General features: G+C 40.0%; 1 protein-coding gene across 7 annotated transcripts in view; it reads right to left on the reverse strand.

Moving 5' to 3' along the window:
- Positions 1-14,847, reverse strand: part of skor2 (SKI family transcriptional corepressor 2) — a 121,800-nt gene that overhangs the window by 4,025 nt on the left and 102,928 nt on the right. For 3 of the 7 annotated variants that reach the window (XM_074616841.1, XM_074616838.1, XM_074616840.1), the window contains exons 3-6: positions 8,172-8,254; positions 3,920-5,931; positions 3,169-3,232; positions 2,324-2,401 (exon numbers count right to left, since the gene is read on the reverse strand). In XM_074616841.1, coding sequence (XP_074472942.1) covers positions 2,324-2,401; positions 3,169-3,232; positions 3,920-5,931; positions 8,172-8,254 — 2,237 coding nt within the window. The remainder of the gene's footprint in view (positions 1-2,323; positions 2,402-3,168; positions 3,233-3,919; positions 5,932-8,171; positions 8,255-14,847) is intronic. The other 4 variants (XM_074616843.1, XM_074616842.1, XM_074616839.1 and 1 more) reach the window with 2 other exon arrangements.

A 14,847-nucleotide genomic window follows, 5' to 3' on the forward strand; every position in this document is an offset into this window, starting at 1 on the left:
TTTGTCCCACATATATCATTCTTAATATCAGATATAAGTTACAGTATATCAGCTACATTTGGCACCGAGAGTAGGACTGACTCCCCGTCAGTCTCGTCTGATTGTATCTTTATTTTTGCATTACTTATTGCATCTTTAGTACGAGCACTGTAATTCACTCTTTGGCCTCTAGGTGTCAGTATAAGTTTGTTTGTGGCAACAATTTGACGGCACTGGTAGATGGAGACCTTTGCTGCACTCACTCCCTCTCTGACATCAGTCTCTTCTTGCTGTCAGATCATATTGCTTTCTATTAAGAAAACAAAAGAACACTACTTGTGTTCAGAAATTAGAGTAAATCGATTTTGCAGCTCGTAAAACTGAAGCGAACACTAAACGTTTAAAAGGCCATTGCACCAATTTTGCTAAAAAAAACAAAATGGCAAGCTTGCAGGTTGCTCTCAAACTGTTGCATTATAATGTCAGCAAGGTTATTTTTTGGGGCAGGTGAATTGCTTTGACCATTATCAGCTGGCTATGAAAGCTTCATGAGGATAGAGCAACCGTAAATGAATGTAAAACAGCATTATTATGCAGCATTTCATATTATGTTTATTATGTCTGTGTAAGCTTTGTTACTGCTGGAGGCAATCTACTTGTTGCTTTAACACTTCACCATCTTTTTCATCACATGCTGTTTTCAAATTTACCACTTTGAAAGTTTCTATATTGTTCTGTGTGTGTGTGTGTGTGTGTGTACGTGTGTGTCTGCGCTAACGTCTGAATTGTGACAATGAGGCATCGTGCGCCTTAAATGAAGCGATCCAGCAAACTCGATATGTATATTCTCCTCCAGTCATTTCATATCCCGGCTCCTTAAGCCTCCCCATGCTTCTCTCTCTCTCATTTAGAGCAGAGAGAGCTCTCCTCTCCTCTTCCTCTCTCCTTTTCCTCTCCTCTCTCTGTCTCATTTGACAAGCAAATTTGCAGACAGTGCCCGAGGATAACAACCTCGTTTGACAGTCAATTAACCGTGAATAGTCAAAGCCAAGGCGGTTTGCATTACATAAATGGAAAATTAGATTATTTTTTCTCCCTAGAAACAGAGGGAGAGTTTAAAGACAGTGGAGGGGGGGTTTGGGAGGGGGGACTCGGAGGAATCAGGCCTTCTAATCACGTAGAGCTTCCCACCGCCCAGGGAGACGTTTGGCAATCAGGGGAAAGGTGGTCTCATTTAATTTGTTTCGTGTAATTTTTCGAAATACATTATACATTATGCGCAGGGATCATTACGGTGCGTGTGTGTGTGTGTGTGTAGGGGTTGAGGGAGTGTGTGTGGGGGGGCAGATATAAATGTTGGCACAGATGTCATAAAGCACTTTTAATGTCTTCCTGACAGATATAAAAAGGCAATAAGCTGTGATCTTTTTCAAACGGGAAAGGGTTTTTTTTTTTGCGCTGAGGAGGGGAAAAAAAAGGCAATTATGTCGACGGCGATATGGGTCTAGGATGGAGATTGCCAGCGCGGCTGCTTATCTCTGAGCTGATGTTTTCTTGTTGAACTATAACGGCCCCCCTAAGAGTAACAGCCCCGGCGACAGCGGCCCGCTAAAGAGAGCAGCTGTGGCAGAAGCGGCAGGCAGAAGCGGCTTTTTACCACCGCTGTTTCATCTCTGTGTATTTATATGAATCCCTTAACTCACGTCTGAGAGGAGGAAGAGGAGGAGGAGAGTGAGGTGGATGAAGCTGGAGATTGTGGAGCTTTCTCTGCACTTGCTTTAAGTATTCTGAGTCTCTTTTGTGTAATAAGAAGACATGTAACTTTAAACATAAAGTCAAGTTTTTTTTAATCAGAATTGTTTGTTTTTTTCATGAATATTTTCACATGGTGCATCATCCATAGTGTGTGTGCTGAATTACAACAGGGACTGCTGATTTTGATGCCATTATATAAAACACATTTTCTAAAACAATGTGTTAATTCTTTATCTACCTTCAATCATACTCCTGCTCTGTAGTTCTAATTTGCAAACTTCCATTTAAAGCTGCATTTGCAAATATTAATTGTGTTTTGTTTGTTTTTATTATTTTATTTCCCCATGTAAATGTTTCATCATGATTAAATCTGAAGTTTTATGAAGACCTCAGATTTGCTCTACCATGTGAGATTCAAATTACACTAGAGTACAGCCAAATGCATAAATTAAATTAACCTTGCTGTTCTAATAATTATACTTTTGGGAGTACCTAACACGTAATTTTAAAAATAAATTCTGTATTTTCTTCATTGATTAAGTTGGTGTTTTACCATCTACAGAAAAAAAAAAAAAAGAAAAATTTGTACCTGAGCTTTCCCTCCAGTAGTCGGGCGCTGACGTCTCACTCTCCGGCACAAAGAAACTATTCTGCTCTTTGTTTTCGTCTGAGAGCAAATGAGACCGAGAAAGAGAGACAGACAGGAAGAGAGTTTCAGTAAGGCCCATTGGTTGAGCTGGTTATCCGGACACATGGAGATAACTAAGTGTGCGCATGGTGTGAGTCCTTTGTGTGTACTATGTGGGCCGTGTGAGCACACCACCACAAAACACACACACACACACACACACACACACACACACACAAGACATTTTGTTCAGCGAAAGGGTCAGAGTGGGAGATGAGAGGAGCAAATGAAACGTCACAGGAATATGAGCCTCGCGGGGACACAGAGGCACTATAAAACCACTCACTCAGACACTAAATGAAACAAAGACGCTATAATACAACCGACTCAGACGTCTGATAGTGTGTAACAGTTTGCTGAAATAGATTGTGTGATGCTATTTGATGAAACAGTGTAAAAAGCTGTGCAAACATTTGATGAAACCAACACATTGTAAAAACAACTGTAGGGTGAAAGATGTCGTGAGCACCCCCATGCAAACAGCAGAGCATGCAAAGTGTTTTTTTTTGTAGATTATATATGAAAGAGAAACCATACTTTTGGTTGTGGAAATGCTAAATAGTGTATTTTAAGTTTTAAGAGAACAGTATTTTACAGTTTAAAAAAGGTTGAGTTGCACAAAACTGATTTTACTTTTAATGCGAGCAACAGTATCATGTAAAACTATTTCTGATCTTATCTTTATCTAGTGCGTAATCTGAACAGAAAAGGTTTTTAAAACAAAAGATTAAAATGTCTGTGCTCACCAGAAATGCTGGAGTTGTCTTTGGTTGCGTACACAGGTAGTCCTTCGTCTCTGTTTTTGTGAACCTGAAAAACAAAATATAGTCGCTTAGAATTTCCTATAATATGCATCATAAGGTTCAATTACAACAGAGCACATCATAATGGCTTTGTAATTCTGATTCTAATTGTTTATATCTACATGGTTTTTATTTTTTATTCTAAGTACCTGCTATAATTTTTTTAATTAATCTGGATTTTTTTTTGTGTAAAATGTAACTCATTACTTGAGCAAATGTAATGTCCCTGGTTGGCGCTCTGCTTTTTATCAGTCAATGGTAGCATTCATTCGTAATGATCCAATTTGGAGTACGTGGTTAAACCCTTTTTTTCCCTCTCCCTCTCTGAAATCAGTCAGGTGTATTTGCAGTATGTTACTCAATGGATGATTTAACTCTGATCTGGTTTAAAATGCTCCTCATAACTCTACCTCCCCCCTCCTCTCTCTCTCTCAGAGGCCTGGTTAATGTGGGAGTCGACAGGTTAAAGATTAGAGTTGCCCTAACAGGCTGGGGTGACAGAGGGAGAACAAACACACCGTGGCCATTAAACAATCCACATCTGGGCCTATTAGCCAGGATCAGAGTGGGGTGACTGTTTCAATTTCTACAGGGAGAAACCAGCCTATCAATCTGCTTATGCAGATCACATCACTGCCTGACTGCAGCACCATTTAAATAATAATTAGCTAAAGTGGCCTGGGGGGATATTTACGTTTTTGTAAGCTGGGTCCTCTCGGTGAGGCGGGGTGGAGCTGGAGAGAGGCGGGCTGGCAGTAGGAGAGGCAGGCGGGCTGGGGGACTCCTGCTGGATGGGGTCCGAGGAGGAGGGAGGGGAGGTGCTGGTGTACACGGCGCCACTCCCTCTCTCCTTCCCCCGCTCCTCTCCGTGACTGTCGCTCAACGCAGGGAGGTACAGGTTGGTTTGAGTCTGTGGCGGCCTGCTTGTGAAGCTCCCCTCCTCGTCCTCGTCCTCCTGTTTCGACGACTCCACGTCCACCTCCCCCTCCTCCTCGCTCTCCACTCCCTCCGCCTCTCCGTCACCTCCGCTGTCGCTTCCGTAACTACAGCTGCTGCTGGGCGACAGCCGCTGGTGGCGGTCCGACCTGGTGACCACGACCCCGAAGTCCTCGTCTGTCGCCCCGGCGACTCCTCCGCCGTTGCTGTGGAGCTTGGCGATGCTCTCGCCGTCCTTAATGACAGGTCGGAAGGCCGAGCCGTAGCTCTGCTTCCTGGCTTGCAGGGTTGGGGGGTCCAGGAGTTTGAGCCAGCCCTCTGACGTCACGGGGCGAAGGTCAGGGGTCACTGTCGTGCACTCTGGGTCAAACAGCCCGGTTCTGGGTGCGGTAGTCCCGCTGCCGGGGGCCATGGTTGCGCTGACACTATTTCCGTTGCCGGCTACAGCTCCGGGCTCGCCGGGGTCTGAGAGATCCAAAAAGGCCTGCCTGAGAGAGGGGTTGTCTGCCAGGGAGGAGAGGGCGCTGGGCTGAGGCTGGAGGTAGGTGGGGACGGGGATTCCTCCTGCCGCTCTTGGTGGCCAAAACATGCAGAAAGGAGGATAAAAAGTGTCTTTGCGTCCAGGCCATAAAAGGCCCGACAACCCTGCTCCTTTCTGCCCACCTGAAACATCACCGTCATCTTTTTTCTGCTGGCAGAGGCCGAATGTCGGGAAGGGGTAAGGCGAGGGGAAGAGCGACGTAGGAGGGAACTTCTGCAGCATGCCGAAGCCTTTGCTCGGGACAGGGATGACAGGGTAGCTACGTGGTGCCTTACGGGGAGACAGACTGCCTCCATCCAGATCATCGTCATCTTCAAAACGGGCTCTTTTCTGAGCACCTAGGTCCTGCCCCATCATGTGAGGCACTACCGAACCTTGGAGACTCTTCATGTGACCCATGGAGGAGCAATGGGATGAGGAGGGCAGTGCTCTCTTCCGGCTGCCTCCGTTGAACATAGCTTTGACGTCTTCCCATGCGAAGGCTAACTCATCGGGTGGTTGTTTGTCAGAGAGTTTGAGGTGTCGTCGCCAGGAGTTAAAGTTGGCAGCGTCGGGCTGGGTGTACTTGGCTTCTGGTGTGCGGTGGGAATGGAAAATGAACTTATTTGGGGAGAAGTACATGTTGCACAAAGCGCACTTGATGCATTTGGCCCTGGAGCTGTTGTAGCGTGCCGGGATGAAGTTACCACGGCAACCCCAGGCGCACTCGTGTGTCACATCGAAGGCAAAGTTGTCGGGCAGCTTCGGCGGCGCGTTCTCTCCCAGGAAGGACTTGCAGAGGCGCTCGGCTTCACGCTTGGTGATCATGCCACAGCGGCGTGACGAGATGGGCATGGCGCCGGCCCGGCGAAGGATCTCCAGCTGAACCGGAGTGCACTGGACACAGGTGATGCCCAGCGCCACGCGGCGATTATGAATCTCATTGTAACTGTAGTTCTTGAGGAGTGTGTTGGAAATCTGCGCCAGGCAAAGTCTCTCGTTGTGATCGATGACCAGCGACACGATGGGAACGCCGTATAGGATGACCTGGCCGACCTGGTTTGGCTTGAGGGGTGAGGAGGACGGAGAGGGGGAGGATAAGGAAGAGGATGAGGAGTGGTGATGGGCGGGCCTGGGCGGTGTCAGGGGTTCCTGCTGGTAGGGGCCTGATGAGCTCGTCATTATGATGTCATTAGTGCTCGAAAGATGGGTCTTGTTCATACTTGGAGGAAAACTGTTTGTAGAACGACCTGCATGAAAAAAAGAAAGAAAAAAAGATCCACATGTTGATTTTTATTAACCATAAAAAAATCCTCTTATTAAAGTTCACACACACTCGTCCTGTCTCTCTGTATTATACATAATATGAAACGGCTAGATAATTACTTATAATATACACTAATTTGACCATGTAGTTGTGCACACAAATATTTCGATGATGTGTGGAACTTGTAAAATAGAAAAAAGAAAAGAAGTAAAATACTGAATATTATTTTAAATGAAATGCATTTAAATTAAATGTATTTGTTACTCAATTTATAGGAAAATACCTAATTTCTTTTTCTATTTAATCTAATTAATTGTTAAGGAACTGGATAAATTGGAAATACTTCACTAACATCACTATAAAATAAAAATAAACAAAAGTTACAGAAAATGTATTAACTGAATTTAGATACTGAATTAATATTTCTCTGTGAAGTGTTTGGTTGACATCAAATACAAATATTTTCATGTAGTTCCTCTTCATTTAAAAAAAAACAAAAAAACAACAACTCAGGAACATCAGTAAATTAATTTATTTTTCCAAAAATAATATAGCTTCCGTAGCATTTTACAGATCTCTATTCACAGCTCTAAAGTAATGATTGTGTTTGTCTGCGTGTGAACAAACTATGAAAGGATAACACACTCTTAACATAACGGTTGCAATGAAAGTGCATTATCCATATTTCCACCCAAGCGTATAGGCAGAAATGAATGTCTAAACTTTGTGTTTTGAAATATTAAAATATATTTTATACCTAGAAAACAATGTAACCTAAATAGTTCATCCTTGACCACCAGTGTTAGATAAAAGGAAACACACACAGGTGGCAATGTTTTGGCTACAGTTTTGTTAAACTATTATGTCAACCTCATTTTCCTATAAGAAAGTCGGCTGTGGAAAGTTGGTGGTGGCACATTCAGGCATGTCACACTGTCTAGACTAAATGTTGCATCCCTTCACCTTTTTTAAAGTCTTCCTATTTATTTAGATTTATTTTAAAAAGCATTATCATGTAAATGGCAACAAGGAAATTACTGTGAAGAGAAAGTATGTATAACTGGAAATGTTCATGTGCTGGGTTGACATCAAAATTAATTGTGCCATTGTTTAAACAAATATTTTGAATGTAATACAAAGCACAATTTTTTTATTTCATATTAAATGTCTGTTTAGTGGTGAATAAGTTATATTACTTGGGTTTTATTTCATAAAGATGGAAACTCCTGAGTTTCTTTTTGAAATTTTCATCTTAAATAAAACACACTGATATTAAACTATTTTCTGTGCATCACATTTGGGATATTTTTTAAGAGCAAAAAACACAAACTGCAGAAAAAAAAACAGAGAAATGGGTTTCCATGTTTTCCAATAATTTCAGGAAATGTTTCTTTGAACAAATACATTGCTAAAACATTCAAGACCAATTATTTTCAAAAATTGCATTCAAGAAAACATAACCATAATTAAAACAACACAATACTGAATCATAGGTGTTTAAATTAAACAATTTGAATTGGGACAGTTTATTACAGCGGATTATCGTCTGGGCCGAACAACAAGAGAAGAGTAACGCAATGGTTAATAAACCAATTAAGCAATTAATACTAACTCAAGAGTTCAGTTTGGCTTCAAATTACACAATATATTTGAATATTAACATTAGTATAATTTCAGTTCAGCCCAAATTTAATTTCTAGCAAACTAACAGGCCTTTATTAACGCTTGGAAGTTAGTCAGGCATCATGTTTATCCATGGCACAATATTAAAAGCTGAGGTTTGTAAAAAAAAAAAAATGCGATGGCAATAACATTCATATAATAATAACCTAATAGTAATAATAATAATAATACAAATAATAATAATAGCAGCCTCATTTATTTATTGACGGACTGCACACACTATGTTCACCCATTCACTCTGTATCTTTTATATCTCTATTATTGTTTTTATAATTTGTGTATACCTTTACCTCTCCTGTGTTTCACTCTGTTTGCTGATGTTGCTGAACTGAACTGAACTGAACTAATATGCCACTGGCCCACAGTAATTTTAATGCAACGGAATGTGAAAAAATCGACACACATCTTCAAGCAATTTCTTCTTTAAATCATTTTTAAAGCCCCTTTTCCCACACAGTCCCACACATGTTTTCCTTTAGTATGCAGCATGCAACATTTTTAGCCAACTTTACAGGAACAATAATGTGTCGCGCTCCTTACCTCTGACTCCCGAGAATAGACTCCCGAGAAAACGATCAGAAAATATCCCCCAGTCACGAGAGGAATCGATGTATCCTGCACATCTGTAAAGAACTCATGTTTAGAATAAACACAGACGGAACAGAATATGGAACACTGAGTTGTATCCGTGGAAACGCTGGATGGAAGCGGTGCCGGCTTTCGTCTCCAACTGTCGGAGAGTGTGCTGCTCTGCTCTGTGAGATGTGAGTAAACTGCGACGCTCGCACCGGCTTTATTCGCTTTTCAAGAGACACCACGCGCAGTCCTAATCTCTCCCTCTCTCTCTCTCTCTTTCTCTCTCTCGCTCTCTATCTCACTCTCTCGACCACGCACCTGCCTCGTGTTTGATTGGCGTGTAGCGCGAGCTCAGCCCACCTATCCAGGACACACACACACACACACACACACACACACATTGGCTACACTTTGACACACACACTTTATTCCTCCTCCTCTTCCTCTCCTTGTGCGTCCCCGTCCAGCAGCCAAACATTACGTGTGGTCTCTGCTAAAGTGCCACTCAAATGCTGGAAAAGTCAAACTAAACTATAGACTCACTTTCGCGCGTGCAGGAGATGATGACCCCCCCCCCCCCAAAAAAAACAAAAAAAATCCCAGAGGATGAAACTCTAAATAGTCTCCTGCACTATCATGAATACAGCATACTAATTTACGCACTATATTAGTGACTTAATGAATATTCATTTTAAATTAATTGACACAAAGCCTCTACAACCAGTCATAACTACAGAACAAGCCATCAGATGTGAGTCTGCTGGTGGACTGTGCATGCTTGAGGGAAACCCTAGTGTAAACCCTAGAATAAACCTTAGAATAAACCCTGGAATAAACCCTAGAATAAACCCTGGAATAAACCCTAGAATAAACCCCAGAATAAACCCTAGAAAAAAAACCTTAGAATAAACCCTAGAATAAACCCTAGAATAAACCCCAGAATAAACTTTAGAATAAACCCTATAATAAACCTTAGAATAAACCTTAGAATAAACCCTAGAATAAACCCTAGAATAAACCCCTGAATAAACCCTAGAATAAACCCTAGAATAAACCTTAGAATAAACCTTAGAATAAACCCTAGAATAAACCCTAGAATAAACCCTAGAATAAACCCTAGAATAAACAAGTAAGTAAGGAGTGTGACTTTACCCCTGAGATGCAAATTAATTACCAACAAACTGCTGACATGCACCAGCAGAAGAGCTTGGCTTGGCATCATGGCTTTTAAACACAGACACAGTGTGCAGCAAAACATTAACCTGATCGTATAGGGGCCAAGAAAGTAAAAAAAAAATAAAGGCTGAGACAGCAGACAGGCAGGCAGGCAGGCAGGCAGGCAGGCAGGCAGGCAGGCAGGCAGGCAGGCAGGCAGGCAGGCAGTCGGATCAGAATCATGTCTGTCAGTATACAGCTGATTCTCAAGGCTTTTGGAAATAGGACTCTCCATGCATGTGCAGGTTGTTCCCAGGAGATAAAAAAGCAGCAGGAAGCAGCCTATATCATCTGTTGTAATTGAGGGTCAGAGGAGCTCCCAGCTAAGCGCCCATGTGCTACAATTTATCTGAAGAAGGCCCTCAGAAATTGCAGTGTAAGATTTCATTTAACATTCCCTCATGAGTATAGGGCTGTGTAATTCTGGCAATACGATACGTATCATCATACAGGGGTTAGGATTCAATATATTGTGATATTGTAAGTTATGCGATATATTGCGATTTTTAAAAATTTAATTTTAGGAAAACTGTCCTATAAAGAACACACCGCATAAAATGCATAAAATCAGAAACACTTTTTTTGTATACAATCAGAACAGTGGGATCTGCATTTGCATTTATAACAGTCTCTGTAACATCATACTTTCAGAGGGCAAATACACGGAGAGGGCATATCTCTTTGGAAATTAAATAAAGTATTGACTGAGTTAATCTGTGCATGTAAACTATTAAATAAAAAAATTGTTTTTGAGAATCGATACAGTATCACAAAACATGATATTTGATTTTTTTGTTTCGATATTTTCTTACACCCCTACTCGTGAGGGCCCAGGACTTCCTAGCTACACCCCTGCTCCAAAGCTTGCATGCTTCTCCTTCTGCTGCTCAATTACTTCTTCCACTAAAAATATGCAGGCAAATTACAGATATGAAGGCGCAGACCTAAATGTGAAGTCTGTAACCCAGATATTAAGCTGCCTCGTGTAGTCATCATCAGGAAACGTCTGAGAGGATGCAAGATGGGATCTCATTTAACTCTGCAATGGTGGATGCAGGGGGGAGTGTTGTCCCAAATACTGACTGTCCTCGTTAATTAAAGCAACTTAATGAAGTTGTTTTTCAGGACAAATTCTTTTTGTGGCCTGTGTTTCATGTCTGGGACGTATAAAAAAAGACTTTACGCCTGCAATGGCTGATCAAATGGGATGCCAGTTTCACAAATGCAAGCATGTCAGACATAACACAGGTGTATCTGTGCTGCAACCTACAGTTTAAAGTGAACTATATAAAGAGGAGGATTGTTGGTATATGGACCATTGGTACAAACAGACACTTCTCATGACCTGTAGGGAAGGTTTTTGTTAACAGTGAATGCAATTTTCTCCAAAGGGCTGAGGTTAGAATAACTTTGCATGATTGGTTATTGAGGCATAAAGGCCTGTATGCATTCAGATTAAAGGTGAAATAGATATTTACCACGCGGGGGCCAAGACAAGCAGGAATTAAATGAACAGCTGCTATAAGTTTATTTCAGTAGCACAGTCTGTGAGCTCTACATCAAAAATAATACGGATTCCGTCAGTCAAAGCTGCCTTGTTACCATTATTTGCCATTTTTTTTACATCTTTGTGAGTAATTTGGTAAGACTTTAATGTAAGTCTTCCGCAGTCATTTTAACCCGAACCTCGATCTTTTCCTAAACCTAACCAAGTTGTTTCCTGTAAATACAGAAGTTTATTTTGAAAAGACTGTATGCATGTAATTATTAACACATGTTGCTGGACATTTGTCTTTAATGTAAGTGTGTCAGAACCTCCTTTTCTAAATGTTTTTCTAAAGTATTTATAAAAAGTGAAACTCACAAAAACACTGCAATTTAAGAAAAAACATTTGATCCAACTTGTTTCTTTTTTTTTATTGTTTTAAAAAATGTGTCTAATGGATTCTCAATCTGGTTAAAAGGCTGTTGGATTATTGAGACTGGCTGTAATTTATTCCCTCCCAATCTTTTCTCAATAGCATCTTGATAAACATGACAGGGTCACTCTTAAATCTGTGCGTGTGTGTGTGAGAGCGTGTGTGTGTGTGTGTGTGTGTGTGTGGGGGGGGGGGGGGCTGCGCAGAAGCGCCACAGCAGAGAGCGCGAGCCCCATCTGCTCCTTTTCAAACCAATTTAGGTTGTCACCGCCCGTGCTTTTGTCTCGCGGACGGACGCCACGGGAACACTATATAGCTGCGATGGGACACGAGGGGGTGGGGGCCGCGGGCGCGAGCCACGCACGGGCCGCAGCGATTCAAGCGAGTGACGTCACAATAGAGAGATGAGAGGAAATAATAGGATTTTAAAAAAACAGGTAGCTTTAAAAGCTTATAATTAATATTTGTATGTGTCAGTAATTATTTATATAATGCAATATTTAACAAATACATTGAGACAGTGTTGAGTTTACTGATTTTCATAGTATTTTGTTGTCCTGTCAATCAGTAAAGGTTAGTAACTTAAAGTTCAACATTTAGTCGATTTTTAAAAATGTTTTTTATCCATATTTGGACATTTATTTGCAGACTTATGTTGTAATGGGCTAAAGTATAAAATATGTTTTAGAAATTGATTTATATTTTATTTCTTTGCCGGGAAGCTTTATAATAATCAAAATCTAATAGACTAAGTTTATGGCTATACAGGTATCTTTAATAAAATAATTTACTGGCGATTTCCCTGTATTTTTAAACAACAATAATACATTTTTTTTTATTTGAAAGAGCATAATGATGCACAACTTTCTCTCTCTCTCTGAGAAAGATGTCTCTGACATGTTATCAAAAGCGGAGCATGTCTAAACCATGTGAAGCAGGAAGAAAAAAAGGCTTATTGGAATACAATAGCGCTATTAGGCCCCTTTGGAATACATTTCACTTTTTTTTCCTTCATAATGCATTAGCCCGTCGCCCTACTGAGAAATTAATCATGCGTTTAAAAAAAGAATTGCTTGTGTGACCTCGAAGGGTCAAAGCAGGGAGAAAGAGGGAGAGAGAGCTCAAAACATAATAAATTAAGAGCTACAACACTAAGTGAGCTTGAGACATTTAACATGAAATCTGTCAATAAATGAAACACGCCCCAGGTGAGTGATTACCATATTGAAATGCATCACCTCCTTTTCTCAAAACGCACTGAAGCCATTTCATTTTTATCATTCAATTATTTTACAAAATAAAATTATAAAAAATAATATAAAATTATTTAAATGTTTTATAACTGGTTTTTTTCCGAATTGTTCAGATTATTCATTTATTTAAAATTTAGAGAATAATAATAATAAAAAAAAATCACAAATCGGTATTTAACCATGTGCCAAATATCCAATCCTGTAACAACCCACCATCAGTGCCTTTTTTATTAATTTATTGTGGATTTAAAAGGCAGATGTAGGCTACAATATGGTGCACATGCAGTCGCCCTGCATGCTCCAGTTTTAATCCTTACTTAACGCCGCACGTCTTTTTACTGAATGGCAGTCTTCTGTTCATCTGCACTGAAGATTTACTGCGCACTAACACGCGTCTTAAATAAATTGGAGAAAAAATAATAATGATGATTATTGATGTTGTTTTGATGTTGATGAGGAGGAAAAAAAAAAAAGAAGAGGATTGTGGATTTGGACAGTTGGAGTGGGTCGTGCGCGCGTGCTTGTGCGCGTTCCCCTGTGCTGCGCGCATCAGTCTCTCATGTTATATCTGTTTTATTGCAGTATCAATAATGCTATTTTTGGTCTATTCACAGTATCAAATATACACACTTAAGTCTTATAACAGAATATTATGAGGCATATTGCATTCTATAACCTATTTAAAGTTGCTCTATAATAAAATAAAATAAAAATCTTCTTTTTTTCCAGTATTATAACATTTTGGTCCAATTCCGTTTTTTTTCTAATATTATTATAAATATTACAAGCACACACAGCAATAATGCTATTTTTGGTCTATTCACAGTAGTCTCTATGAAATACACACTTCAGTCATATATAAGAATATTATGAAGCATATTGCATCCTATAGTCTATTTAAAGTAATGGGCTGCTCTATAAAATAAAAAAATAAAAAAATCTTCTTTTTCCCAGTATTATAACATTTTGGTCCAATTCTTTCTAATATTATTATAAATGTTACAAGCACACACAACATGTGTGTAATATCCATATCACCAGTAAGGGTGGGCATGTATAGAGCCATCCGTTCTAATTAAGCTTTTTATTTGTCATGTTTCTATTTTTTACAGTGTTCCCATATTATACACCAAGAGAGACTGTGCCACTGTGAGCGATGCTCAGTTTGTTATAGACGCGAGCTCGCCTGAGGCGGTTGTACCAATTAGCACGGCAGACCAACCACTAAAGATTCCCATATTTCACAGAAGATCTGGAACATTAGCCAGTGAGTGAGTTATTGAAAAAAATATATATTTAAAAAAAACACATGATGCAATGCTCAGAGAAGCTGAGTGTCTTTATCAACCAGAAATGCACAATAGGCCTTAAATCCTGCTGTAATTGAATACATAGGCCCCATAGGATTTCATTCATTATTTCTTGTGTGTTTATTGCTTTTTTTATTCAAGAGAAAATAATCATTTCCCCCCCCCTTCAAGTTTCTGCATAATAATTAATTTGACCATAATGTAATGAACTATAGGGAGGCCAAAAATTAAAGCCCCTTTTTGTGTTTTTTTAATCCCTCTAATGACTTCCAAATCCAGACAGCAGATCAGATTTTTTTTGTTTGATGTGAGCCCATTTGTGCAAGGGTGTGAGTGCATGTGTGTGTGTTTTTCTATCCAACTATAAAAGAAGTTGCGTAGGCGTTGCATAATGACGACACAAAAGATAAAATGAGCGAATAAGTAAAAATATTTCTTGAGAAGGAGCACAAAATAATAAAACTGGAGCAGTTTGGAAAGACAATAAATCACTACAGAAATCACTAAAAGAAATATAAAACCATACAATAGATAATGGAGAACTTAACTGTAAGTCCCTTTAGGAATATTACAAAAGTCCTATCATGATACTGCATCATGGGCTACAGACCAGACACAGACTGATTGCAAGTTAATGTGAGAGTATAGTTTAAAAACCCTGTAGTTTTCAATTCACATTCTCCAAATCTCTAACTCCAGAGATGTTTGGGTTTGGGCATAGAAGCATGTCTGCAACAAAATACCCTTGCAGTGTTTCGGACAAACCACCTTCCTCAATTTAATTAAATTGACTCCACTTTAATATGGACAAAATCTTCCTCCGAGACAGTAATCTAGTTGGTCTCTGCACACACTTGTACACAGAGCAGACCGGTAAAACGCAGTTCAATGTGTTGAAGCATCCTCTTAAATTAACAATATTAGTCTTGTTCTTATGCAGACA

The sequence above is a fragment of the Sebastes fasciatus genome, chromosome 19 (assembly GCF_043250625.1).
Source record: "Sebastes fasciatus isolate fSebFas1 chromosome 19, fSebFas1.pri, whole genome shotgun sequence".
NCBI lineage: Eukaryota > Metazoa > Chordata > Actinopteri > Perciformes > Sebastidae > Sebastes > Sebastes fasciatus.